This window comes from Oryx dammah, unplaced genomic scaffold (genome assembly GCF_014754425.2).
Source record: "Oryx dammah isolate SB20612 unplaced genomic scaffold, SCBI_Odam_1.1 HiC_scaffold_3, whole genome shotgun sequence".
In the NCBI taxonomy this organism is placed as follows: domain Eukaryota; kingdom Metazoa; phylum Chordata; class Mammalia; order Artiodactyla; family Bovidae; genus Oryx; species Oryx dammah.
The window spans coordinates 89,366,332-89,392,183 of record NW_024070187.1 but is presented as its reverse complement, the minus strand read 5'-3'; the positions used below and the strand labels follow the sequence as shown (position 1 = coordinate 89,392,183).

General features: G+C 41.8%; 1 protein-coding gene and 1 pseudogene across 1 annotated transcript; both read right to left on the bottom strand.

Moving 5' to 3' along the window:
• Positions 1-5,735: 5,735 nt before the first annotated feature.
• On the bottom strand, positions 5,736-12,825 carry LOC120861613 (annotated as a pseudogene).
• A 1,045-nt stretch (positions 12,826-13,870) lies between these two features.
• Positions 13,871-25,614, bottom strand: ODAPH (odontogenesis associated phosphoprotein). Its single transcript, XM_040237327.1, has 3 exons — positions 25,548-25,614; positions 14,099-14,238; positions 13,871-13,954 (listed from the first exon to the last, which is right to left on the bottom strand). The coding sequence occupies exons 1-3, from the start codon at positions 25,612-25,614 to the stop codon at positions 13,871-13,873; spliced, it is 291 nt and encodes a 96-aa protein (XP_040093261.1).
• Positions 25,615-25,852: the final 238 nt, after the last annotated feature.

Below are 25,852 nucleotides of genomic sequence, written 5' to 3'. Positions count from 1 at the left end.
GTTCAGTCACTCAGTTGTGTCTGACTCTTCGTGACCCCAAGGACGACAGCACGCCAAGCCTCCCTGTCCATCACCAGCTCCCAGAGTCTACTCAAACTCATGTCCATTGAGTCAATGATGCCATCCAACCATCTCATCCTCTGTCGTCCCCTTCTCCTCCTGCCTTCAATCTTTCCCAGAATCAGGGTCTTTTCAAATGAGTCAGCTCCTTGCATCAGGTGGCCAAAGTATTGGAGTTACTATGCTTTAGTTAATGAAGGATATTAAAAGTCTTAACAAAAACTGAAGCAGATTTCAGCTCTGCTATTGGAGATTTTCCTTTGTAGGTATGTTTTCCACCTCCTGAAAACAAAGGCAAACACCAAATTCAGATAACATAGTTTGGTACAAAGTATATTGTAGATCAAAAATTATTTTAAACTGGGAAATGCAGTGCAGCCTGGAGAATGTATTTTTTTAATTTATTTTTTTTAACTGAAGGATAATTGATTTACAGAATTTTGTTGTTTTCTGTCAAACCTCAATGTGAATCAGCCATTGGTATACATATATCCCTTCCCTTTTGAACCTTCCTCCCACCTCCCTCCCCATCTCACCCCTCTAGGTTGATAAAGAGCCCCTGTTTGAGTTTCCTGAGCCATACCGCAAATTCCTGTTGACTATCTATTTTACATATGGTAATGTAAGTTTCCATGTTACTCTTTCCATACATCTCACCCTCTCCTCCCCTCTCCCATGTTCATAAGTCTATTCTCTATGTCTGTTTCTCCATTGCTGCCCTGTAAATAAATTCTTCAGAACCATTTTTATAGATTCTGTATATGTGCGTTAGAATATGATATGTATCTTTCTCTCTCTGACTCACTTCACTCTGTATAATAGGTTCTAGGTTCATCCACCTCATCAGAACTGACTCAAATGCATTCATTTTTATGGCTGAGTAATATTGCATTGTGTATATGTACCACAACTTCTTTATCCATTCATCTGTCGATCTAGGTTGCTTCCATGTTCTAGCTATTGTACATAGTGTTGCAATGAACGATGGGACACATGTGTCTTTTTCAACCCTGGTTTCTTCAGGTTTCCTTCTATGCCTAGAAGTGGGATTGCTGGGTCATATGGTGTTTTTATTCCTAATTTTTAAGGAATCTCCATACCATCTTCCATAGTGGTTTTATCAATTTACATTCCCACCAACTGTGCAAGAGCATTCCCTTCTCTCCACACCCTCTCCAGCATTTGTTGTTTGTAGACTTTTTGATGATGGCAATTCTGACCCATGTGAGGTGATGTCTCACTGTGGTTTTGACTTGCACTTCTCTAATAATGAGCAATGTTGAGCATCTTTTCATGTGTTTGTTAGCCATCTGTATGTCTTCTTTGGAGAAATGTCTGTTATGGTCTTTTCCCCACTTTTTGATTGGGTTGTTTGTTTTCTGGTATTGAGTTGTATGAGCTGCTTGGATATTTTGGAAGTTAATCCTTTGTCAGTTGTTTCATTTGCTATTATTTTCTCCCATTCTGAGGGTTGTCTTTTCACCTTGCTTATAGTTTCCTTGCTTATAGTTATTATAGTGCAAAAGCTTTTCAGTTTAATCAGGTCCCACTTGTTTACTTTTGTTTTTATTTCTGTTACTCTAGGAGGTGGGTCATAGAGGATTTTGCTTTGATTTACGTCATCGTGTGTTCTGCCTATGTTTAATTATACTTGTCATCCCAGGTAAGGTGGTCAGATCTCAGATCCCTTTTCTTCTGTTGAGTCTTGGGAGAAAATAAGTTAATGAGAGAGAGGCACATTTCCCTTTTAGGGTAGAGGAATGAAGAAGTCAGCTCTGCCTGGATGGCTGGAAGTTATTTAAGGAGAATTTTGAAAGTTCTGAGTTCAGGAATTTTTGTTGTTGACCTTACCTCCGCTTCGCTATGGTGACCCCTTCTCCTTTGGCTCCACCCAGGGCTGCCCAGTGCTGCCAAGCATGATCCAGGAGGTGGCAGTAAAACCCCATTCACTGTAAGCGATTTTCGTCCTAAGGGGAAAAGTGCTAAAACGTGTGAGGAATTTCACCTGAGGGCTATTATTTGCCCTTTTGTCCATGCAATAGTGGTCTTCTTTTCTCGTTTTTAAGGGCCCAGTGTTAAGGATTGTTTAATCTATTTGATTTGGCAAACAGAGGAGAGGGCAGCAGAAAATGAGACAGTTAGATAGCATCACTGACTAAATGGACATGAACCTGAGCAAACTCCAGAAGATAGTGGAGGACAGGGAAGCCTGGTGTGCTTCAGTCCATGGGGTCGCAAAGAGTCGGACACGACTTAGCCGCTGAGCACAAGGAGCTCTAGGAAGCATAGAGGGAGCCGAAGAGACCCAAGGTATGTGGATTTGTCTCTGATTGGGTCAGGTTCTCCCCTAATGTCAGCAAGTGCCTGGTGACTCAGAGGTCAGTGAGGCAGAAGCAGTGGCTGCAGGAGAGCTATGCTGGTGGGAGGATTCCTGTGGGGAGGAGGAGCTGTGGATTTCACTGAGAAGCCTGAGTAAAAGGAAAGAATTTGGAAAATTATGAAAGTAAATTTGCCTCACAACGATGAAAGGTGAGCAGAAGGGTAAAGGCAGAGTGGCAGGAAGGTGGATCAGCCCACTTCGAAGAATGCTAATCCCAAAAGGGTGCTGAACATCTTTGGAATGAATTGGAAATACAGTTTCCAAGTGTGATTTACAAGTAGCCAAATGTAGGCTGATGCTCACAATGAATGGAAATTGGAGAATTCGTCTGCACTGGCACTGGTAAGGATGTGGAGAGAAGGGAGCCCTTGTAAACTGCTGTTGGAAATGTAAATTGGTGCAGCCACTATGGAAAACAGTATAGTTCAAAAGTCTAAAAATAGAACCACCATACGGTGGCAATTCCACTCTTGGGTATGTATCTGGGGAGAGAAAGCAAACCAAAAACACATGAAAAAAATACATGCACCTTAATGTTCATAGCAGCATTATTTACAGTTGCCAAAATATGAAAGCAACCTAAGTGTCCATCAACAGATGAAGGATAAAGAAGACGTGGTACATAATGTAAGTGCTAAGTCGCTTCCCTCATGTCTGACTCTTTGCGACCCTACGGACTGTAGCCCACCAGGCTCCTCTGTCCATGGGATTCTCCAGGCAGGAATACTGGAGTGGATTGCTGTGCCCTCCTCTAGGGGATCTGCCCGACCCAAGGGTTGAACCTGCATCTCTTAAGTCTACCTGCATTGGCAGATGAGTTCTTTACCACTAGCACCGCCTGGGAAGCCCCCAGTACATATATATTCAGCCCCTCAAAAAAAAATGAAATTTTACCATTTGTAGCAACACTGTTGAACTTGCAGGGCATTATGTGAAGTGAAGTAAGTCAAACAGAGAAAGACAAATACTGTTTTATATCACTGACATGTGGAATTTTAAAAAGACAACAAACCAGTGACTATTACAAAAAGATTCACAGATACAGAGAATAAACTAGTGGTTACCAGTGGGGAGAGGGAAGAGAGGGAAGGTTATATAGGCATAGGGGAGTAGGAGGTACAAGATATTAGGTATAAAATAAGCTACAAGGATACATTGTACAACATGGGGAATAGAGCCAATTTTTTTAAATGTATTTATTTATTTTTTTGCTGCTCTGGGTCTTTGTTACTGCATGCCCACTTTCTCTAGCTGTGGTGAGAGGGGCTTTGCTTATTGCAGAGCATGGGCTCTAGGGTGCTCAGACTCAGTAGTTGTGGCTCATGGGCTTAGTTGCTCTGCAGCATGTGGAATCTTCCTGGAGCAGGGATTAAACTCATGTGCCCTTCATCAGCAAGCAGATTCTTTTCTTTTTAATTTATGGCTGCATAGCGTCTCAGTTGCAGCATGCAGGATCTTCATTGCATCATGCAGGATCTTTGCTCCATGGCATGTGGGATCTTAGTTCTCTGACCAGGGATTGACCTTGTGTCCCCTGAATTGCAGAGTGGATTCTTAACCACTGGACCACCAGGGAAGTCCCAGCAAGCAGGTTCTTAACCACTGAACCACCAAGGAAGTCCTAGCCAATATTTTATAATAACTATGGAGTATAACTGATCACTTCATGTGAATTAGATGGGGAAACAGTGGAAACAGTGTCAGACTTTATTTTTTGGGCTCCAAAATCACTGCAGATGGTGACTACAGCCATGAAATTAAAAGACGCTTACTCCTTGGAAGGAAAATTATGACCAACCTAGATAGCATATTCAAAAGCAGAGACATTACTTTGCCAACAAAGGTCCGTCTAGTCAAGGCTCTGGTTTTTCCAGTGGTCATGTATGGATGTGAGAGTTGGACTGTGAAGAAAGCTGAGCGCCAAAGAATTGATGCTTTTGAACTGTGGTGTTGGAGAAGATTCTTGAGAGGCCCTTGGACTGCAAGGAGATCCAACCAGTCCATTCTAAAGGAGATCTGGAAGGAATGATGCTAAAGCTGAAGCTCCAGTACTTTGACCACCTCATGCGGAGAGCTGACTCATTGGAAAAGACTCTGATGCTGGGAGGGATTGGGGGCAGGAGGATAAGGGGATGACAGAGGATGAGATGGCTGGATGGCATCACCAACTTGATGGACATGAGTTTGGGTGAACTCCAGGAGATGGTGATGGACAGGGAGGCCTGGCGTGCTGCAGTTCATGGGGTTGCAAAGAGTCGGACATGACTGAGCGACTGAACTGAACTGATAACCTTTAAAATTGTGAATCACTATATTATACATCTGTAACTTATATAATATTGTACATCAACTATACTTCAATTTTTTAAAAAGTCCCTGAGCATTGTAATCCTTGTTTTCTTTAGAGTCAGAAGCAGCTCTCCTGAAAGTTTGTAATTACTGCTATCAAAATTGGATATCTCCTGTTATAGGCTGAACTCATGCCCTTCAAATTCCTATGTTGAAGCCTTGTCCACTGTTAAAAAAGGTGATGGAAGTTAAAATGAGGCCATTATGGTGGGTCCAAATCCAATTTGATTGATGTCCTTACTAAGAGAGTATGTGGATACACAAGAGAGACAGCAGAGGCCTACAGGCTCAGGGAAAAGGCCATATGAGGAGGCAATGAGTGTGTGACCATCTGCAAACCAAGGAGAGAGTCCTTTTAGCAGACCCATTCTGCTGACGCCTTGATCCTGGACCATCAGCCTCAAGAACTCAGAGAAAATAAATCTCTATTATTTAAGCCACCCAGCCTTTATAAAGGCAGTCCAAGCAAGCTAGTACACTTCTTCAAATAATTTTTGAAATGCCATAAGGTAACATTTACAAGAGAAGTTGGCTCTTAGTTTTTCATTTTTAATCAGGAACTTAGCAAACCCCAGTGTTTGAATGTGCCATAGCCCAATCACTCAGGGGCAGACCTCTGCAGACCCAAAATTCCTTCCTGGTTTGAATGTCCCTTGCTGACACCTGCTGCCCACAAATCCCTAGAAGGCACTTCAACACTGCAGAGGTGGACAGCACCCCATCACACCTCCCAACCGTGATGAAACAAGCACCTCGTATGAGAATGCTGCTGTCTTCTGACTTCCCAAAATTAGTTGCTTCTATTTTCCAGAGAAGGAGTAAGTTCTGTGCAGAGAAGTTCTGGAGAGAAGGGCCCCCTTCTTAAAGCTGTGTGATACTTTGTCACATTGATCCCAAAGCAACTCTGCTTTTTTCAGAGGCTCCTAAAGGCTTCTTTCTTTCTTTCTTTTTTTTTTTTTTTTGGCCTTGGCTCTGCATTATTGACCTCAGAGCAGCACCCTTTGGATGCAGTTAAAAAACCAAACATACACAATGAGATTGGAACTGGATTCAGGCTGATGCCACCTGACACCAGGAAAATTTCTGCAATCAAGGTAGCTTTGTATAAAATGCTAGGGGAGAAAAATGAGGCAATCTGGTGCCAAGCCCATGAGTAGCCAACTGGCAGAAGAGCAGTCAGTAAAGGAGTGGATAGGTCATGCCTCTTCCTTGTAAGTACGATTGTAAACTGCACTGCTGTGGGTGAGTGGCCCAATGAGTTTCTCATCAACTATTTCCCGTACAAATGTTGTCTCTTGTCCATTCCACTTTTGCACGTGGACAAATTTGCCTCCATCCAGAATCACAATGGACTTGACTTTCCCGTCATCTGCTGTTGTCTCATTGAAATTCACTCCTAGCTCGAAGCTGACCTCTCTATTCTGGAAGGTGCTTTGTGTTTTTATGGTGATTGTGTCCCCATTCACTTCAATGACTGTGGTAGGCTTGGTAATATTGGCCACCTGCTAGGTAGCAAAACCCACACCAAGAGACTTCATGTAGTCATTGAAATTTCTGCTATCCACTAACTTCCAGGTACCCACGAAGGTGTCCACTGTGCTGAGGCTGAGCTAGGCTGGGAAAGAGAAGACAGAGAACACGTGCAAGGACTCTGGGTCCCTATATCTTTTTTAAAAACAATTTTTTATTTTAAAATTTATTTTTGGCTACTCTGGGTCTTTGTCACTGCACAGACTTTCCTCTAGTTGTGGCAAGCAGGGGCTACTGTCTAGTTGTGGTGTGAGGGTGTCTCATTGCTGTGGCTCCTCTTGTTGGGGAGCATGGGCTCAATGCTCACAGACATCAGTAGTTGCAGCATGTGGGCTCAGTAATTGTGGCTCCTGGGCTCTGGAGCACAGAGGCTTAGTTACTGTCCAGCATGTGGGATCTTCCTGGACCAGGGGTCAGAGCCCCATCATCTCCTGCATTGGCAGGAGGATTCTTTGCCACTGCACCACCAAGGAAGACCCTAAAGTTTCTTTTAAAGACATTGGCAGGGGCCCTTCCCTGGCATCCAGGCACAGGTTTGATCCCTGGTTGGGGAACCAAGATCCCACATGACATGCTGAGTAGCCAAAAAAAGAAAAAAAAAAGACATTTTGATCATCATCTGCTGCTCATCACCCAGCTCCAGTTCAATCCAGGTGGTGGTTGTGGAAGGACATGCCATCTTATATCTTTTATTTCTCCCTTTGAGACCCCAACCTCTAACTGAATTCCCTCTCCTTACCCAATTAAAAACTGTCTTCCTCAGATACCAGTGAACATGAGTTTCAGCTCAACCAGTCTAGATGCCCCATACTCTTATAATCAACATATGAATCACTACAAGGTCGGTCATACTGTGGGCTGTAGGAATAGAATTTTATGTTTAACTTAGCTTCAAGGCATGAATAAATTCATGGTTAATTTTTTGTGAAAAATTTTTGGAGGGGTTTAGAACCAAACCTTTATTAATGCTTTCAGCAGGAAGAAAATGATGAGTAGTTATGTACATGATACAACAGAATTTGTTTTTACCACACAGAGCAGCAAATACGATCTTTTAAGCACCTACTTTACCAGTTGCAATTTCAAAAGAACACACCCAAACATCTTTCCCCATATGGGCATGACTCAGTTCAGTTTAGTTCAGTCGCTCAGTTGTGTTCGACTCTTTGCGACCCCATGAATCGCAGCACGCCAGGCCTCCCTGTCCATCACCATCTCCCGGAGTTCACTCAGACTCACGTCCATCGAGTCAATGATGCCATCCAGCCATCTCATCCTCTGTGGTCCCCTTCTCCTCCTGCCCACAATCCCTCCCAGCATCAGAGTCTTTTCCAATGAGTCAACTCTTCACATGAGGTGGCCAAAGTACTGGAGTTTCAGCTTTAGCATCATTCCTTCCAAAGAAATCCCAGGGCTGATCTCCTTCAGAATGGACTGGTTGGATCTCTTGCAGTCCAAGGGACTCTCAAGAGTCTTCTCCAACACCACAGTTCAAAACCATCAATTCTTCGGCGCTCAGCTTTCTTCACAGTCCAACTCTCATATCCATACATGACCACTGAAAAATCCATAGCCTTGACTAGATGGACATTAGTTGGCAAAGCAATGTCTCTGCTTTTGAATATGCTATCTAGGCTGGTCATAACTTTTCTTCCAAGGAGTAAGTGTCTTTTAATTTCATGGCTGCAATCACCATCTGCAGTGATTTTGGAGCCCCCCAAAATAAAGTCTGACACTGTTTCCACTGTTTCCCCATCTATTTCCCATGAAGCATGACTACCACTCTTTAAATTCTAATAACTGTATCATGCCCAAGTCACTAGTTAAAAATTGGACTATCATGCTGACATATTTTTAAACATTAAAAAAAAAACAAAAACAAAAACTCAGAAGACAGAAAAATTCCAAGAGCAGAAAGTGTTGGGATATAAATTTTTAAAAATAAAATTTAAGGACAAGAAGGATATGATAAAAAACTACTGGTATTACCAACTCAGTCATGTCTGACTCTTTGCAACCCCATGGACAGTAGCCTGCACCAGGCTCCTCCATCCATGGGATTTTCTTGGCAAGAGTACTAGAGTGGGTTGCCATTTCCTTCTCCAGGGAATCTTCCCGACCCAGGGATCAAACCCAGGTCTCCCGCATTGATAGACAGACGCTTTATTGTCTGAGCCACCAGGGAAGTCCCACATTACCAACTCAGGGCACAGTTCAGGAACAAGTATGAATTATCATACAGGGTTTTCAGATCTTTCCCTGAATTTTTACTGATTGTATCTTGTAAAAGTCCACCCTTTTCTTTCCCACCCCAGGTTTTGCCCTTAATTCCCAAACTGATTTTGGCTAATAGATTCTACTCTACTACTGGATTATTTAAAAAGTATAAAGAAAACTTGGACTGAAGATACAACTAATTATCTAACCTTAGTAAGAGTACATGGATTCTGTTTGCTACCAAACATTATAGTCATTTTACAGTGACCACAAAAGACTGTTCGCTTCTTCTTGTTACAATGACTATGAAAAGAGACAGTAAGCAGAGATTTTGTTTTCTTAATACTGACCACAAACACAATAAAACCAAAAGAGGATGTGTTCACATGGCACAACTCAACATAAAATTCCTTTAAAATTACTGCATTTTCACTTTGTTCAGAGTTTTTAATCACAAAATATCTCAGTGAACAAAAGTATGAGTTACACCAGAATCTTAGATACTTTTAAAGTCCACGTAGGTGTAGCCCCTCCCACAAGTCAAGTGCCCCTTCTTTGGGGGGAGGCGGGGTAGCAGGGACAGCCTCGCCTGCAGGGCACTGTCCTCCTCAAATGACTGCGACCCCTTTCAATGCAGCTTTTCTCAGGATATTTCCCCCAAGATCTTCTTTTTAATCTTCCTTCTCTTTATACCCCACTCCCCAATCTCTGTCATCTCCCTCATCTGTTTCCTGAGACCTTAAACAGGCCAATTGCTCCCCAACAACGAAACCCCTATTGCTAAGTCCTGTGTTGTTTTTAATAATGTCTTTTAAATTTCATTTTGAAATAATTTCAAACTACAGAAGAGTTGCAAGAATGGTATAAAGAACTGCCATATGCCTTTCCTCCGAATATATCAATTATAAAAACATTTTCCCATGATTTTTTTTCACTCTCCCTCCCAGCCTCCTTCCCTGTTCCCCTTCTCTCCCTCTCTCTACCTCCCTTCCCTACCTTCCTTCACACACACACACACACACACACATATACACATATTTTTCCCCAAATAATTTAAAACAGTTGCATAAAACATATTCCTTTACCTTCAGATTTTTATCTAAGGATCTTCTCTTACATAATTATCAAGCTCATAAAATTTAACATCGATATACAGCTATTACCTAAAACATGGTTCACATAAAAATTTTCCAGTTGTTCCAATAATATCCTTTATGGCAATATCTCCCTTTCTTTCCCAGCTCCAAGCCATGTTACATTTAGTTGTCACGTCTCTTTAATCGTCTTTACACTTTGTCTACCCTGACATCCACATATTTTGGAGATTACAGAGCAGTTGTTTTGTAAATTTGGGTTTGCTGGATGATTTGATTCAGGTTACGCCTTTTTAGTATAATTAGAACTTTAGACTTGCATAGGCTATTTCTGCCACAAAGCAAAAGATGTATTAAAGCGTGTATAAAAGATACATTAAAAAAGTCACATGTTCCCAACAGACTGCCATTGCTGCAGAAGCAGACAATCCCAACTATATGCTAAGAGGAACACATGTAAACTAGTTCATTTTGACCTATTAGTACTTGAAAATGATCCCCCTGAGTCAATAAACCTGCTAGGTACCTCCATATTTTAAAAGAAAAATATACTAATCCAAACTCACAAGGATCTTCCCCGATGGCTCAGTGGGTGAAGAATCTGCCTGCAATGTAGGAGACCTGGGTTTGATCCCTGAGTCAGGAAGATCCCCTGGAGAAGGGAATAGCAGCTACCTACTCCAGTATTCCTGCCTGGAGAATCCCATGGATAGAGGAGCCTGGCAGGCTATACTCCAAAGGGTCCCAATGAGTCAGACATGACGAAGTAATAATATTTGGATTTGGAAACTCACAAAGACCTATACTTTTAATTGTGGTTGTGGGCTGTTTCTTAGGTAGGCTATTCTATGTATGTTCAAGGGTGAAAAATGATGTAATTTTATCTGAAGCCATTTTGAAAAAGGGGTCTTACTGTGAAATACCCCAGGAGTAGCCCACTTTCTATAATGGATACAATGAAGCTGTTACACCTTTTTTAGTTTGTCTTAGTTTTCCTGAGGTTTATAGATTTCCGGGAGCCAGCGTGAGGAACTCCACCGGAAGGAGGCTCGGCATACGCAAAGGTGGGATTGAGCCTCAGGAGACCCCCTGTTCCTGAGCATCTACCCCAAAAACCAGAGTCTGCCTGCTTTACTGTGTTATGCTTTCCACCTACTCTTCTGACATTAACAGGGGGCTTTCCCCCCACCACCTTTTTCTGGAAAAAGTTAATTTAGAGCTTTTAGATAATAAATCTCCTGGGCATAATACGAGTGTTTCAATCCAAAAACCCCTCTGATGGCTTTCTAGCCTGCCTGCCGGACTCTTACAGCTGCACATGTGATTGTTTGCGGCCTCCCGACCACAAGAGGCACAGGAAGCTTAAAACATCCTAGGAATGTAGGGGCTTGCGAGGAGTCAAAATCATTAGAATAGGACTGATTAAGGGTTTCATTTGTTGCTGCCAAGTTTTCATATCTTTTATTTGTAGATATAGTTGGTATATAGAAAAAACAGGTAGTAGCCCTGGTACTAGCAACATTAGACCTTTAAGTTAAGTACTTTCTTTGTTATAACCCACTGCACCTTTGTTCTACAGGAATGTAGCTTTATTTAGTGTTTTGAGGGTGATGAAGATTAAGGAAAAACACTTCAGGGGAAAATGAGTTTTCTTGTTGATAGACATTTATCTAGAAAGAGAGCCATAAAAATGTTAACAGGCCTCTTGGCCAGAAGATAATGTAAACCACCTGAGACCTTTTGTATACAGGAAGGTATGCAAAAGGAAAGCCTAGTCTCAGTAAGAGTCAGGACTACTGCCCCTGCATAACTCTGCATATTCCATTATTTCTTTATGTACAACTTGGGGTATATAAGCTGCTTTTGAAAATAAAGTTGTGGGTCTGGCACCGATGCTTGGCTCCCCCATGTCATTCTTTTCTCCCTTTTCTGGCTGAATTCCCATCTGGAGCGTGGAGGCTCACCATGTCTACTTATTTGCCGTGGCTTCTAGGACCCACGCGAGAGGGAGCCCAAGGCAGGGCACCCTCCGCTATTCAAGAGGGAGCCGGTGGCCTACGTAGATGATGCAAGTTCCTTGTCTTGGAACTTTATTGGTTTTCCATGTAAACCAAGTTATTGAGCATCTTTTCTCCACTAATTTTCCTACTACACTATTTCTTTCTAATCTCCCTCCATATCTTTAATTAAGCAATTAATTTCTCAAACACCGACTCCGTCCCTGCTTCGAATTCCCTGGATCCACTGGGGCTGGACCCCGGCAATAGATCACTAACAAGGCCTTCAAGGATTGGATTTCAGAGCAGATTTAATGGCAATCCCTATAGTCCATAGGGTTGCAAAGACTCACATGTGACTAAGCGACTGAACCATGCTAAGATACTGGATTGCAAAAGTTCAAATGTCTGGGGAGAGAAAGGCCTCTCAGAACCAGGTTGGTTTTGGGTGGTGGAGTGTGGTGAGCTCACGGAACAGCTGGATGAGCAGTGAGAGGTAAGAGTGAGAGGTAATAAAGCAGGAGGTCCAGGGAGGGAGGTGAGGTTCAAATACAGCACTGATCTGTCTTCAGGCTTGCCCAAGGTTGGCCCTTTTCAGATTATGCTCCATCAACCAAAAAGAAAGCAAATGAGTGAGCATGTTTATTACAAAATATAGATTTAAAAAAATCCTTAAGGAGGATTTCAAATACAGGTTTACTTAAGCTTGTGATTTCTAAGCAAATATCTGTTCTTAGGATGAAAATTTGCTAGGTAGTAAAGAAAACAGTGTTTTTCTTTTTATCTTTTAATATAGTGAGGAAACAGAGCATGATGACTTTATATATCTCTCCATTTTCCAGGCAACCTTCCCAGCATCTCCATGTCTTTGTGTGCCCCCAAATCCCTACTTTTTTTCCTTCATAGAAGGAGCAGCAGCAACTTTGCACATAGTTCTTGGGAGGAACAGATGTAAGCCACTGACCACATATGAGAAACTGAGGTTCCTATGTTACAGGCAAGGTGAACACACAAAAAGGAGGCAGTATTTTACAGAATGGCTAAAGAAATATCAATAAGAAATGAACACAGCCTGTGGGATTTGTTGCTTATATCGCCTTCTCACAATACAAGGTTCCTATAGTTGACTGAATTTGTGTCTGTGGAGTTCTAGACTTACTTGAACATCTCTGTACTTGAATTTTGAGCCTAGAATCATGTTGAAAGCTTTAGGGGAAGTATATAATTTAAACTAGTATCTATATGTATGAAGAGAAGAGAAGGGGAACTCACTCCAGTATTTTGGCCTGGAGAATCCCACAGACAGAGGAACCTGACAAGCTACAATCCATAGGGTCACAAACAGTTGGATACAACTGAAGTGTGCATACGAAGATAATAGGATAAACAGTGAGATACATATCAAACTAATTTTCACTGGTGGCTTAAACAGTTAACATTAAAGTATATTTAGATATTACAGTTTAAAAATAACTTTTTTGGTTAGGTAATTTAGTTTATAGTATCTTTAAAATAGTACCTATTGTTAAACTCCCCATAGCCTTTTATTTTAATCTTTATAATTTCTTTTTGTTGTTAGAAAACTGAGCGGATCTCGAAAGTTCTCTTCACAAGAAAGAAGTTTTGTAATTATGTATGGTAATAGATGTTAACTGAACTGTTGTGGTAATCATTTTGTAACATATACAAATATTGAATCATTATGTTATATAACCTGGAACTAATATAATATTATGTCAATTGTATGTCAATTAAAAATGAATGAATAACCACTGCCAAACAGAATAAAACAAAACTTTCTTGTCTTTTATAATTTCTTCTAAAGATCACTTTGTAAATATGCCTTGCTTTGTGAGTTTTCCAGTAAGCATAAAAGGGTGTCATTAATGTCTCCATTTGGTTTATAGCAGTCTCAATTTATTTAAATGCTCTTCACTGTGATTTATAAGATGGAGCTGATTCTTCTGGTTTTGCAGGATGATAGGAATTATGGGAACCACTCATTTTAGAACTTTTCTTGCATAAACATGCTGTGATCATAAAAAGTAAAGGATAAGAATAATGTAGTTATTGCTTCTATTTTGTTATCATGAATAACCTATAAACCAATACATTCACTGCTGACAAGGAGAACAATTTCCAGTCAGTGGAGTTCAAGAGGCATAATTTTCCAACCCAATTGTTTAAGTTGAAAACTGAAAGCACAAATCTTTGTCTAGTCTTTTCTGAGGCCTTCACTTCTTTTACTTCAGCACATTTGGGGCTTCTCTCTTTTCTCTGCTTTCCTCAGAGGAACTTCCTCTCCAGAGTCTTCTCCTGGGGAAATAATTGTAATAAGGAGGAAGGCGACTGTGTGGACAAAAATATGGATGGAATTGAAAATGGTGGTTCCACATTGGAGGGGGGTAAGGCCTGTATGGAAACCTAATGTAGACTCGGGGCCATCGTGGCGGGAAAAAATGGAAGGGACACCTGGGTGTCCTGGTGATGGGCTGGATCCTTGTCACTGGATTCCTTGTGGCAGGGGGAGGGGTGAGTGTAAAGATCTCGCAGTCTGTAGGGTTTGCATTATTTTGTGAGTCTCCAGGAGGAGTGACCACTTCTTCTTGTCCTGTGGGGAGAAAAGTGCATGTCAGGAAATAGGCCTGATGACAGGAGCAGAGGGGAGAGTCTTCAGGTGTTGCAGAGGAGAAAGAATGGAAGGGAGAATTCTAGAGTCTCCCTAAAGCATGTTTGAGAGAACTGTCTAGTTTGGTAAAATGAGACATGGACACTCCTTGTAACCCAGAAATTCCATGCTGGAGAATTTACCCACGAGAAATGAGTACGTATGTCTACAGAAGGTTAGTTCAAGAATTTTTGTTTTTTAAGCAGCTTTTTTTTTTTTTTGCCACACTGTGTGGTATGTGGGATCTTAGTTCTCTGACCAAGGATCAAACCGGTTCCCTCTGCAAGGGAAGTGCAGAGTCTTAACCACGAGACCACCAAGGAAATCCACGTAGCTCTCTTATTCATGTTAACCTAAACCTGGAAACCATCAGTGGGCTCCCTGGTGGCTTGGATGGTAAAGAATACGTCTGGAATGTGGGAGACTTGGGTTGGAAAGATCCCCTGGAGGAGGGCATGGCAACCCACTCCACTATTCTGCCTGGAGAATCCCATGGACAGAGGAGCTTGGTGGGCTACGGTACAAAGGATCACAAAGAGTTGTACATGACTGAAGCAACTAAGGCCTGCACTTAGTGTGCCGGCCGGCCCTTGCAGCTGCCTGTGCAAAATGGCTGTCTGGGGAGGCCTTACAAATAGCTGTGAAATGGAGAGAGGCAAAAAGCAAAGGAGAAAAGGAAAGATAGGCATCTGAATGCAGAGTTCCAAAGAATAGCAAGAAGAGATAAGAAAGCCTTCCTCAGCGATCAGTGCAAAGAAATCAAGGAAAACAACAGAATGGGAAAGACTAGAGATCTCTTCAAGAAAATTAGAGACACCAAGGGAAGATTTCATGCAAAGATGGGCTCGATAAAGGACAGAAATGGTATGGACCTAACAGAAGCAGAAGATCTTAAGAAGAGGTGGCAAGAATACACGGAAGAACTGTGAAAAAAAGATCTTCATGACCCAGATAATCATGATGATGTGATCACTAATCTAGAGCCAGACATCTTGGAATGTGAAGTCAAGTGGGCCTTAGAAAGCATCACTACGAACAAAGCTAGTGGAGGTGATGGAATTCCAGTTGAGCTGTTTCAAATCCTGAAAGATGATGCTCTGAAAGTGCTGCACTCACTATGCCAGCAAATGTGGAAAACTCAGCAGTGGACACAGGACTGGAAAAGGTCAGTTTTCATTCCAATCCCAAAGAAAGGCAATGCCAAAGAATGCTCAAACTACCGCACAATTGCACTCATCTCACATGCTAGTAAAGTAATGCTCAAAATTCTCCAAGCTAGGCTTCAGCAATACGTGAACCACAAACTCCCTGATGTTCAAGCTGGTTTTAGAAAAGGCAGAGGAACCAGAGATCAAATTGCCAACATTCGCTGGATCATGGAAAAAGCAAGAGAGTTCTAGAAAAACATCTATTTCTGCTTTATTGACTATGCCAAAGCCTTTGACTGTGTGGATCACAATAAACTGTGGAAAATTCTGAGAGAGATGGGAATACCAGACCACCTAACCTGCCTCTTGAGAAATCTGTAGGCAGGCCAGGAAGCAACAGTTAGAACTGGACATGGAGCAACAGACTGGTTCCAAATAGGAAAAGGAGTACGTCAAGGCTGTATATTGTCCCCCTGCTTATTTAATTTATATGCAGAGTACATCCTGAGAAATGCTGGACTGGAAGAAGCACAAGCTGGAATCAAGATTGCCGGGAGAAATATCAGTAACCTCAGATATGCAGATGACACCACCCTTATGGCAGAAAGTGAAGAGGAACTAAAAAGCCTCTTGATAAAAGTGAAAGAGGAGAGTGAAAAAGTTGGCTTAAAGCTCAACATTCAGAAAACGAGGATCATGGCAGCCGGTCCCATCACTTCATGGGAAATAGATGGGGAAACAGTGGAAACAGTGTCAGACTTTATTTTGGGGGGCTCCAAAATCACTGCAGATGGTGATTGCAGCCATGAAATTAAAAGACGCTTACTCCTTGGAAGGAAAGTTATGACCAACCTAGATAGCATATTCAAAAGCAGAAACATTACTTTGCCAACTAAGGTCCGTCTAGTCAAGGCTCTGGTTTTTCCATTGGTCATGTATGGATGTGAGAGTTGGACTGTGAAGAAGGCTAAGCACCAAAGAATTGATGCTTTTGAAGTGTGGTGTTGGAGAAGACTCTTGAGAGTCCCTTGGACTGCAAGGAGATCCAACCAGTCCATTCTGAAGGAGATCAACCCTGGGATTTCTTTGGAAGGAATGATGCTGAAGCTGAAACTCCAGTACTTTGGCCACCTCATGCAAAGAGTTGACTCATTGGAAAAATCTCTGATGCTGGGAGGGAGTGGAGGCAGGAGGAGAAAGGGACGACAGAGGATGAGATGGCTGGATGGCATCACAGACTCGATGGACATGAGTCTGAGTGAACTCCAGGAAATGGTGATGAACAGGGAGCCCTGGCGTGCTGCGATTCATGGGGCTGCAAAGAGTCGGACACGACTGAGCGACTGAAATGAACTGAACTGAACTGAACTGAAGCAACTAAGTACATATACACAGAAACCATCAATAGGTGAGGATAAATAAACTATGTTTTATACAATAAAATACTACTCAGTAATAAAGACCAAGAATTATGAATACAACAACATGGATGTATCCTATGACGCTATGTTGAGCCAAAGAAGTTAGACACAAAAGAGTATGTAGTGTAAGATTCCACTTATATGAAGTTCAAGAACAAGCAAAATTATGTTAATCTATGAAAGATGTTCAAGTTGGATTTAGAATAGGCAGAGGAACCAGAGATCAAATTGCCAACATTCACTGGATCATCAAAAAAGCAAGAGACTTCCAGAAACACATCTACTTCTGCTTTATTGACTATGCCAAAGCCTTTGACTGTGTGGATCACAACAAACTGTGGAAAGTTCTTAAAGAGATGGGAATATCAGACCACCTGACCTGCCTCCTGAGAAATCTGTGTGCAGGTCAAGAGGAAACAGTTAGAACTGGACATGGAACAGCAGACTGGTTCCGAATTGGGAAAGGAGTATGTCAAGCCTGTATACTGTCACCCAGGTTATTTAACTTCTATGCAGAGTACGTTGTGCGAAATGCCAGGACAGATGAAGCACAAGCTGGAACCAAGATTTCTGGGAGAAATATCATTAACCTCAGATATGCAGGTGACACCATCCTTATGGCAAAAAGTGAAGAAGAACTAAAGAGCCTCTTGGTGAAAGTGAAAGAGGAGAGTGAAAAAGCTGGCTTAAAACTCAACATTCAGAAAACGAAGATCATGGCATCTGGTCCCATCACTTCATGGCAAATAGATGGGGAAACAATGGAAACAGTGAGAGACTTTATTTTTGAGGGCTCCCAAATTACTGCATATGGTGACTGCAGCCATGATATTAAAAGACGCTTACTCCTTGAAAGGAAAGTTATGACCAACCTAGACAGCATATTAAAAAGCAGAGACAGTACTTTGTCAGCAAAGGTCCATCTAGTCAAAGCTATGGTTTTTCCATTAGTCATGAATGGGTGTGAGTGTTGGTCTATAAAGAAAGCTGAGTACCGAAGAACTGGTGCTTTTGAACTGTGGTGTTGGAGAAGACTCTTGAGAGTCCCTTGGACTGCAAAAACATCCAACCAGTCCATCCTAAAGGAAGTCAGTCCTGAATATTCATTGGAAGGACTGATGCTGAAGCTGAAACTCCAATCCTTTGGCTACCTGATACAAAAGGCTGACTCATTGGAAAAGACCCTAATGCTGTGAAAGATTAAAGGTGGGAGGAGAAAGGGACAACAGAGGATGAGAGGGTTGGATGGCATCACCGATGTGATGCACGTGAGTTTGGGTAGGCTCTGGCAGTTGGTGATGGACAGGGAGCCCTGGCATGCTGAAGTCCATGGGGTCGCACAGAGTCAGACATGACTGAGCAACTGAACTGAACTGAATGGTTTTAAAAGAGTGAAAAACAGCTTAGGGTTACATGTAGGTGTTATTTAGTGGAGAAAGGAATCAGTGAATTCTTTCGATCTTGATCTGGGTGGTTGTTACATGAATATGGAGATATGCACACACATTTATATTTGTACACATACATATAAATATACACAAAAATATATGTGTACACATGATTATATGCACATATGCATATATGTAAAAAGTGATTCATCTGCACTTTTAAGATGTGTGCCTTTTATTGTGCATAAATTATAAATAAAAAAGAAAATTTGGTGGAAAAAAATGTAATGTTAAGAAAAGTAACTGTCCCCACAAAGGCTATTAATCCAAAGACTTGCTTCACTTCCCCAGCAGTGAAATTGCTCCCTCCCTGAAGAGGACAGAGGGAGAGTCTACAGGCAGCCGAGGAATGAGCACTGAGGATCAGATGACAAGTTTCCAAGAAGAAATTTGGATCAATATCCTGTGTCAAGGTCTTTCCTCTAGCTGAATCATTTAATCAAATTGGCTATAAAACAGCAAGATTTCCTTTAGAAAATTATCCCTTCTTTCCTTTAGAAACTTGCCAATACAAGTCTGGAAAGGGCAGCTGAGTGTGAATGATGGAAAAAATGAATTCCTCACAGGACTGTTGTTAGACATTCAACTCTTTCATTGACTGGCCAGTGACAAACCAGATTTCATCCAAGAATTTCAACAAAGTGACACAGTGGAGGATGTAAGGAGAAGGTGTAGGTGAGAGGCTGGAGAGTCAGCCGCTGGCCAGTTGAATGTTGAATAAACAGACAAGCCAGTCTTTCCATAGCTGTAAAACGGTGAAGGCCTCTCAAAGAGAAAAAGAGACAAGTGCCTATGTGGTAACAGGGTGATTGTGAGAGTAACTTTGGCTCTTGGCTTTCCAGGGTTGGTCTTTTTGAGGGCTGGCTGTACTTAACTTTCTTGGAAATATCTTTATAATAATCACCTCTATTATTTTGTTAATCCAGCTTGAATGGGTGAATTAAATACTGACTCTTTCTCCCAGATTCACTCAGGCTACTGAGTATTAAAATGTTATGGTTGAAACTGGATTAAGACATTTCAAACTACAGAAGATGACTTAATACCATATCACTCATTCTTTCCTCCTATACAATCAGATTAGTTATGAACCTTTTTAACATAAAACCTTTCTGCTGAGAATCCAGTTGCTAGAGAGGAAGCTAGCCTTATTCTTGAGCTCCATTGGGGCATTTTGCTATCAGATCTGGTTTAGCTAGGTCTTGGGTTCTGCCACTCAGTAAATTGGATTCTAGCTTTTAAAACATCCACCCTTTGTGCTCATTTTACTTCTTAAAACTGAGGCTACTCAGCAAATCCTCCTGACAATGGGGTATTAGAGTCGTTAGTGTTTGCCTGACTTTGGGATGTCTAGTGTTTTTTAAAATTAAAAAAAATTTTTTATTTATTTATTTTTTTTTAACCATGCCATGTAGCATGTGAGATCTTAATTCCTTGACCAAGGATTGAACTCATGCATTCTACTTTGGAAACTCAGAGTCTTAACCACTGGACCACCAGAGAAGTCCCTGGTTTGTCCAATATTAGTCAATGCTCTCTTCTTCCAGGAATTTCTGAGGACTCAAGGTCAAGATATATGCTTGTGCCAGTAACTAGCTCATGCAAAATCACATTCTCCCAGCAGACTAGACACATGGTGACTATTTCAGGTTCCTGGTTGGCTAGCTCAAGTGGTGTAACATATGGGAAATTTAGGGACTTATTTGGGGAACTGTCACAGGATTTTTATGAGGTTCAGGCCATACATCTGAGTGAGTGGGTTGATGCCATTCATGGTCTCCAAAGAGTTAATACTGCTCCTGAATTCTTTTGTCTGTCCGTGTTCTGATCCATTCTCTCTGTCTTCTAAACCTTCCATAGTCTCTTCAAAGCCCCTTCAATATTCTCATTCTTCTTCATTCAATTCTCCTGACCTTTCTAAGCAGATTACTTTGCTTCATATTTCAGAGAGAAAACTTCAGTGATCTGCCACGAACTTCTTTGTTTCTACTTCTCTCACTTCAAAGAGAAGTCTACACACTCTGACTCCCTTTTCCCCCACCCATTTAATCCATAGGAATCTGACTCTGTTTCCGCCATCCCACAAATAAGTATTAGTGTTGTCTCATGCACTCTGCTTTGGAAACTCAGAGTCTTAACCACTGAACCACCAGAGAGATCCCTGGTTTGTCCAGTATTAGTCAATGCTCTCTTCTGACAAATGTTGACAACTACTTTGACAGCAATCATCAATGGTCCTGGGCTTTTAAAAAGTTGGTTCCAGATCCCAAGAACATCATTTGAATCAAGATTTCTGGGAGAAAATATCAATAACCTCAGATATGCAGATGACATCACCCTTATGGCAGAAAGTGAAGAGGAACTAAAAAGCCTCTTGATGAAAGTGAAAGTGGAGAGTGAAAAAGTTGGCCTAAAGCTCAACATTCAGAAAACGAAGATCATGGCATCCAGTCCCATCACTTCATGGGAAATAGATGGAGAAACAGTGGAAACAATGTCAGACTTTATTTTTTTGGGCTCCAAAATCACTGCAGATGGTGACTGCAGCCATGAAATTAAAAGACGCTTACTCCTTGGAAGAAAAGTTATGACCAACCTAGATAGCATATTCAAAAGCAGAGACATTACTTTGCTGACTAAGGTCTGTTTAGTCAAGGCTATGGTTTTTCCTGTGGTCATGTATGGATGTGAGAGTTGGACTGTGAAGAAGGCTGAGCGCCGAAGAATTGCGCCGAAGAATTGATGCTTTTGAAGTGTGGTGTTGGAGAAGACTCTTGAGAGTCCCTTGGACTGCAAGGAGATCCAACCAGTCCATTCTGAAGGAGATCAGCCCTGGGATTTCTTTGGAAGGAATGATGCTAAAGCTGAAACTCCAGTACTTTGGCCACCTCATGTGAAGAGTTGACTCATTGGAAAAGACTGATGCTGGGAGGGATTGGGGGCAGGAGGAAAAGGGGACGACCGAGGATGAGATGGCTGGATGACATCACTGACTCGATGGACGTGAATCTGAGTGAACTCTGGGAGTTGGTGATGGACAGGGAGGCCTGGCGTGCTGCGATTCATGGGGTCGCAAAGAGTCGGACACGACTGAGCGACTGAACTGAACTGAACTTGCTGGTTTATCTCTATGCAGATTTCACGTCTCATTTCCTCAAGGAGGTCTTCCCTCCCCTGAGGCTGGCTTAAAGCCTTTAGCAACATGCTTCCATAGCACCCCATGAGTCCACTTTCACCATATTTATCGGTTATGTGATTAGTATTCAGCGGTTATATTCCTCCTCCACTGATGTACCTGCGAGCTCATCGTGCATACCTGGTCTCCTGATCGCTAGCACTGTGCCTACAGTGGACTCGATCAGACTGAGAGAGATCTCAGTTTCCATAACTGCAAAAGTTATCACTTTCCTACTTCTTGGGGATAATGTGATTATTAACAAGCAAATATTTCTCACTCTGTAGGATACTGACATGAAACCAAAGATACTGAATATTGAAATTGAGAGCTCTTCTGTAACCTTAGTTCGACTAAAGTCAGTCAAATATTTAAATGCAGATTGGAAACATTTTGAGAGGCAGAATAGCATGGTGTTTAAAAGCACAGGATCCTTTAAGAGAACAGACTGTGTATGATTTCAGTATCTTTAGACCATGAAATTTTTGCATCCTGTTTTACACCTCTGGATATGTTCCAGTCTCTCCTGGTTTACAGACTATGGGAACTTGAATAGAATTTGTATTCTGCTATTGTGTGAAAATTGTATAAATCATAATTATGTTGAATTTGTTCATAATGCTTTTCAGGTCCACCACCTCCTTCTACTTTTCTGTCTATTATTCTATTAATTTTTGAGAGTTTGCTATTTTAACTCCAACTAAAAATCTTAATTTATCTACTTAAAAAATAATTGTAATATACAATGGAACTGTATGTAACTTTGTTCTGCATTTTCCAAGTCACTTGTAAATGTTATCATACTTACATAATTTTTAAAAACAGCATAGAATCCCTGAGCTCTATGACTTATATGAGCTCTGCCAATTAATAATTGTGTGACTACTGACAGCTTCCATGACTTAATTGACAGCTTCCTCCAAGTCTGCCTTTCCTTATTTGTTAAAATGGAGAAAATGATGCTACTTATTGGCTTGTTGTAGTGTCTAAAATAAGATATGTAAAGTGCTCAGACATGGATGTGAGAGTTGGACTGTAAAAAAACTGAGCACTGAAGAACTGATGCTTTTGAACTGTGGTATTGGAAAAGACTCTTGAGAGTCCCTTGGACAGCAAGGAGATCCAGCCAGTCAATCCTAAAGGAGATCAACCCTGAATATTCATTGGAAGGACTGATGCTGAAACTGAAGCTATAATACTTTGGCCACCTGATGCGAAGAGCCAACTCATTGGAAAAGACCCTGATGCTGGGAAAGATTGAAGGCGGGAGGAGAAGGGGATGACAGAGGATGAGATGGTTGAATGGCATCACCGACTCAATGGACATGAGTTTGAGTAAACCCTGGGAGTTGGGGATGGACAGGCAGGCCTGTTGTGCTGCAGTCCATGGGTTGCAAAGAGTTGGACACCACTGAGCAACTGAACTGAACTGAACTGAGCTACTAGGTTATTGAACCTCCATGAAGATGAGGAGGACTGTTGACTCTATTGGTCATTGAAAGTGAAAGTCTCTCAGATGTGTCTGACTCTTTGTGACCCCATGGACTATACAGCTTGTGGAAATCTCCAGGCCAAAATACAGGAGTGGGTATTCTTTCCCTTCTCCTGGGGATCTTCCCAACCCAGGGATTGAACCCAGGTCTCCCACATTGCAGGTGGATTCTTTACCAGCTGAGTCACAGGGGGAGCCCCAGAATACTGGAATGGGTAGCCTTTCTATTCTCCAGCAGATCTTCCCAACCCAGGAATCAAAATGGGGTCTCCCGCATTGCAGGAGAATTCTTTACCAACTGTACTATCCAGGAAGCCCCTATTGGTCATTGCTATAAACAGTCCTTCGCTTAGTGTGAGTACTTATGCCCAGTACATAACAGATGAGTTGAATGAGTGGCCAGGCAGGCAGGTGTGGATTGTATTAATGGATATTGAGTTCATTTCTGTAGATTTTTGCAAGTCTAAGTGAATCTTTCATTCTAGTCTCAGAAAAAAATTAAAAAAAAAAATTTTTTTTTGGTTACATGGCATGTGGGATCTTATTTCCCAGGCCAGAAATCAAATCTATGTGTCCTGCAGTGGAAATGTGGAGTCTTACCACCGGACTGCCAAGGAAGTCCTGCCATACCCGTAAAATTTGCAAAAAAATTTGCATTCAAAATTAGAGGATAATAAAATAAGCCAAACTATTGCTGGAGCTTGGACATCAATTTTAAGTGGGTTTATTATAGTCTAGACATGAAATTCATAGTACGCCAACTAGTACTTTAAAAAAAAGTAAGGATGAGATGACCTCTTTTTAGAAAATATAATTACCTGTAGTCTGTGGTTGTTTGGGCAGACAATAGCTGTTTTGTAGTGAGCTACCCTGATTTTTAAGAGAAGTAAGCTTTATACTTGATGTATAAGTATGCAGTTCTTCTTGTATACATTCTCAGGCACCTTCAGAGGCAAACCCCAAAGAAATATAAGCCCTGTGATTAACTTGCTCACAATAACTGCAACTTAATTCATTTCATAGACTCACAGAATGACTAGCTATTTTGGTCAAGTCCCTAATTTTACAGATAAAGACTTTGGAGCCCATTTCACACAAGTTCACACAGGCCTCTTTCAATCCTATGCTGTGAGTCTAGTCGACTCAACAGTGTACAGGTTACTGTGTTAGGAGCTGCGGCAAAGGCAGAGATGAAGAAACGGGGCCTATGGGGAGATGCTACAAACACATGGATCTATAATACAGAGCATAACGCGGTAAGTACCGTGGGCGACGTGCGGATTGCTGTAAGAATTCAAAAATGGCAGATAGAGGGAGTTTGCAATTTTAAAGCTACATATCTTAAGAAAACTTGTGATGGTAGTACCATAGTGACACTAAACGATATCATATGAAGCAGAATTGTAATAAACAGGTGAAAGCAGGGGAGGGGCTAGCCACAGCTGCTGCCATGGAGATGAGAGAGGACGGTGTGAGTTCGGGGACCCACACACGATCCTGTCTGGCAGAGCCAGGACAGGTATAAGCAAGTGGTGACCTGGAGCCAGGGCTGCCTGGAGAGAGTGAAGCTGCATCTGAAGGACTTTGAGGCCAGTCTGAGTGACAATGGGGAAGAGGGAGTCCAAAACAGAAACCACATTTTAGCAGTGCTTAAGAAAAAGTGAATAAGCCTCTAATTTCATTACAACTTATTTAGCTACATGTTTATATGGTTTCCTGAAGAGTGGTTCACTTTCTGGAACCATCAGCTCCAATGGACCTGCTCCTCTCCACTCTGTTATGAGCTGTGGTGCATGGGCACAGCGAACTGGTTGAGGGATGGCTAGGGTCTACTAGGGTCTGGCTGCACCCCTGCAAAGTTCCAGGGCCACATGAAAGGGGTGGAGAGCTCAGTATGACTCATGGGGCTCTCCTCCTTTTCTTACCTGTCCCCAGGGTTTGCAAACCAATTCTCTGGCTCAGACCACCTGGAAATTTTGTAGTGGGGGAAAAGGAAAGAGAAAGGAGCAGTGGAGAAATTGAATCTCATAGAACCTCAAAGCAAGAAGTCTAGGCTTACCTCCGTAGCACCAGGACACAACTGACTAGACGTGATTAAAGCATTAACAAACAGAAAGTGAACACTCACCATGTGCAAATTACCACGCTATTGGGAAATCAAAGAGGTGGACATTGCTGTAATTTATGGGGGCTATTGTTAGCTCCACAACAATAATAACTAGTATTCATATAGTACTTGAAGCTTGAAGAGCTTTTCTTGCAGGATAGCTCATTTGGTCCTAACATCCCCCATAAAAATGGATGTCATTCATGCTGTCACTTTACACAAGAGGAAATGCATTTCAGAGCAGTTAAGTGCATCTAAAATTATATAGCTAGGACTGAGACTCGGACCAATATCTTCCAATGATAAAAATTCAGTGTCTTTCTCTTTAACCACATAGGCTGATGGAAGCTGACGTAAATATTTCCAATTCATGGATATGTATAATCATGGAGCCAAATTCTTTCTTTTTACGCAGCTTATTAATTAGTGGACCCACAGGAGAATAAAAGCAAAACCCTTACCTTCTGCCACAGTTACCACCAACCAGCAGACCAATAGCCAGTAGGAGAAGCAGGGTCTGTGAGCCATGGCTTCTACCCTGAGCAGTCACTGCCTCGAACCCAACGTGGCTTTAAAGGGGGTGGGTGAGTCACCCACAGCTTGATTCAGGGAGCTGTATTTGCATAATGGACCACAGCCATCAGGGCCTGTGGTGTGAGGGTAAGAAGTCAGCAAGGAAATACCAGACAGTATTTAGCAACCAGTGCCTCTTATAATGATGGCCAAACATCATCTATCCACCCTTGATTGGAGTTGGATGTGGACA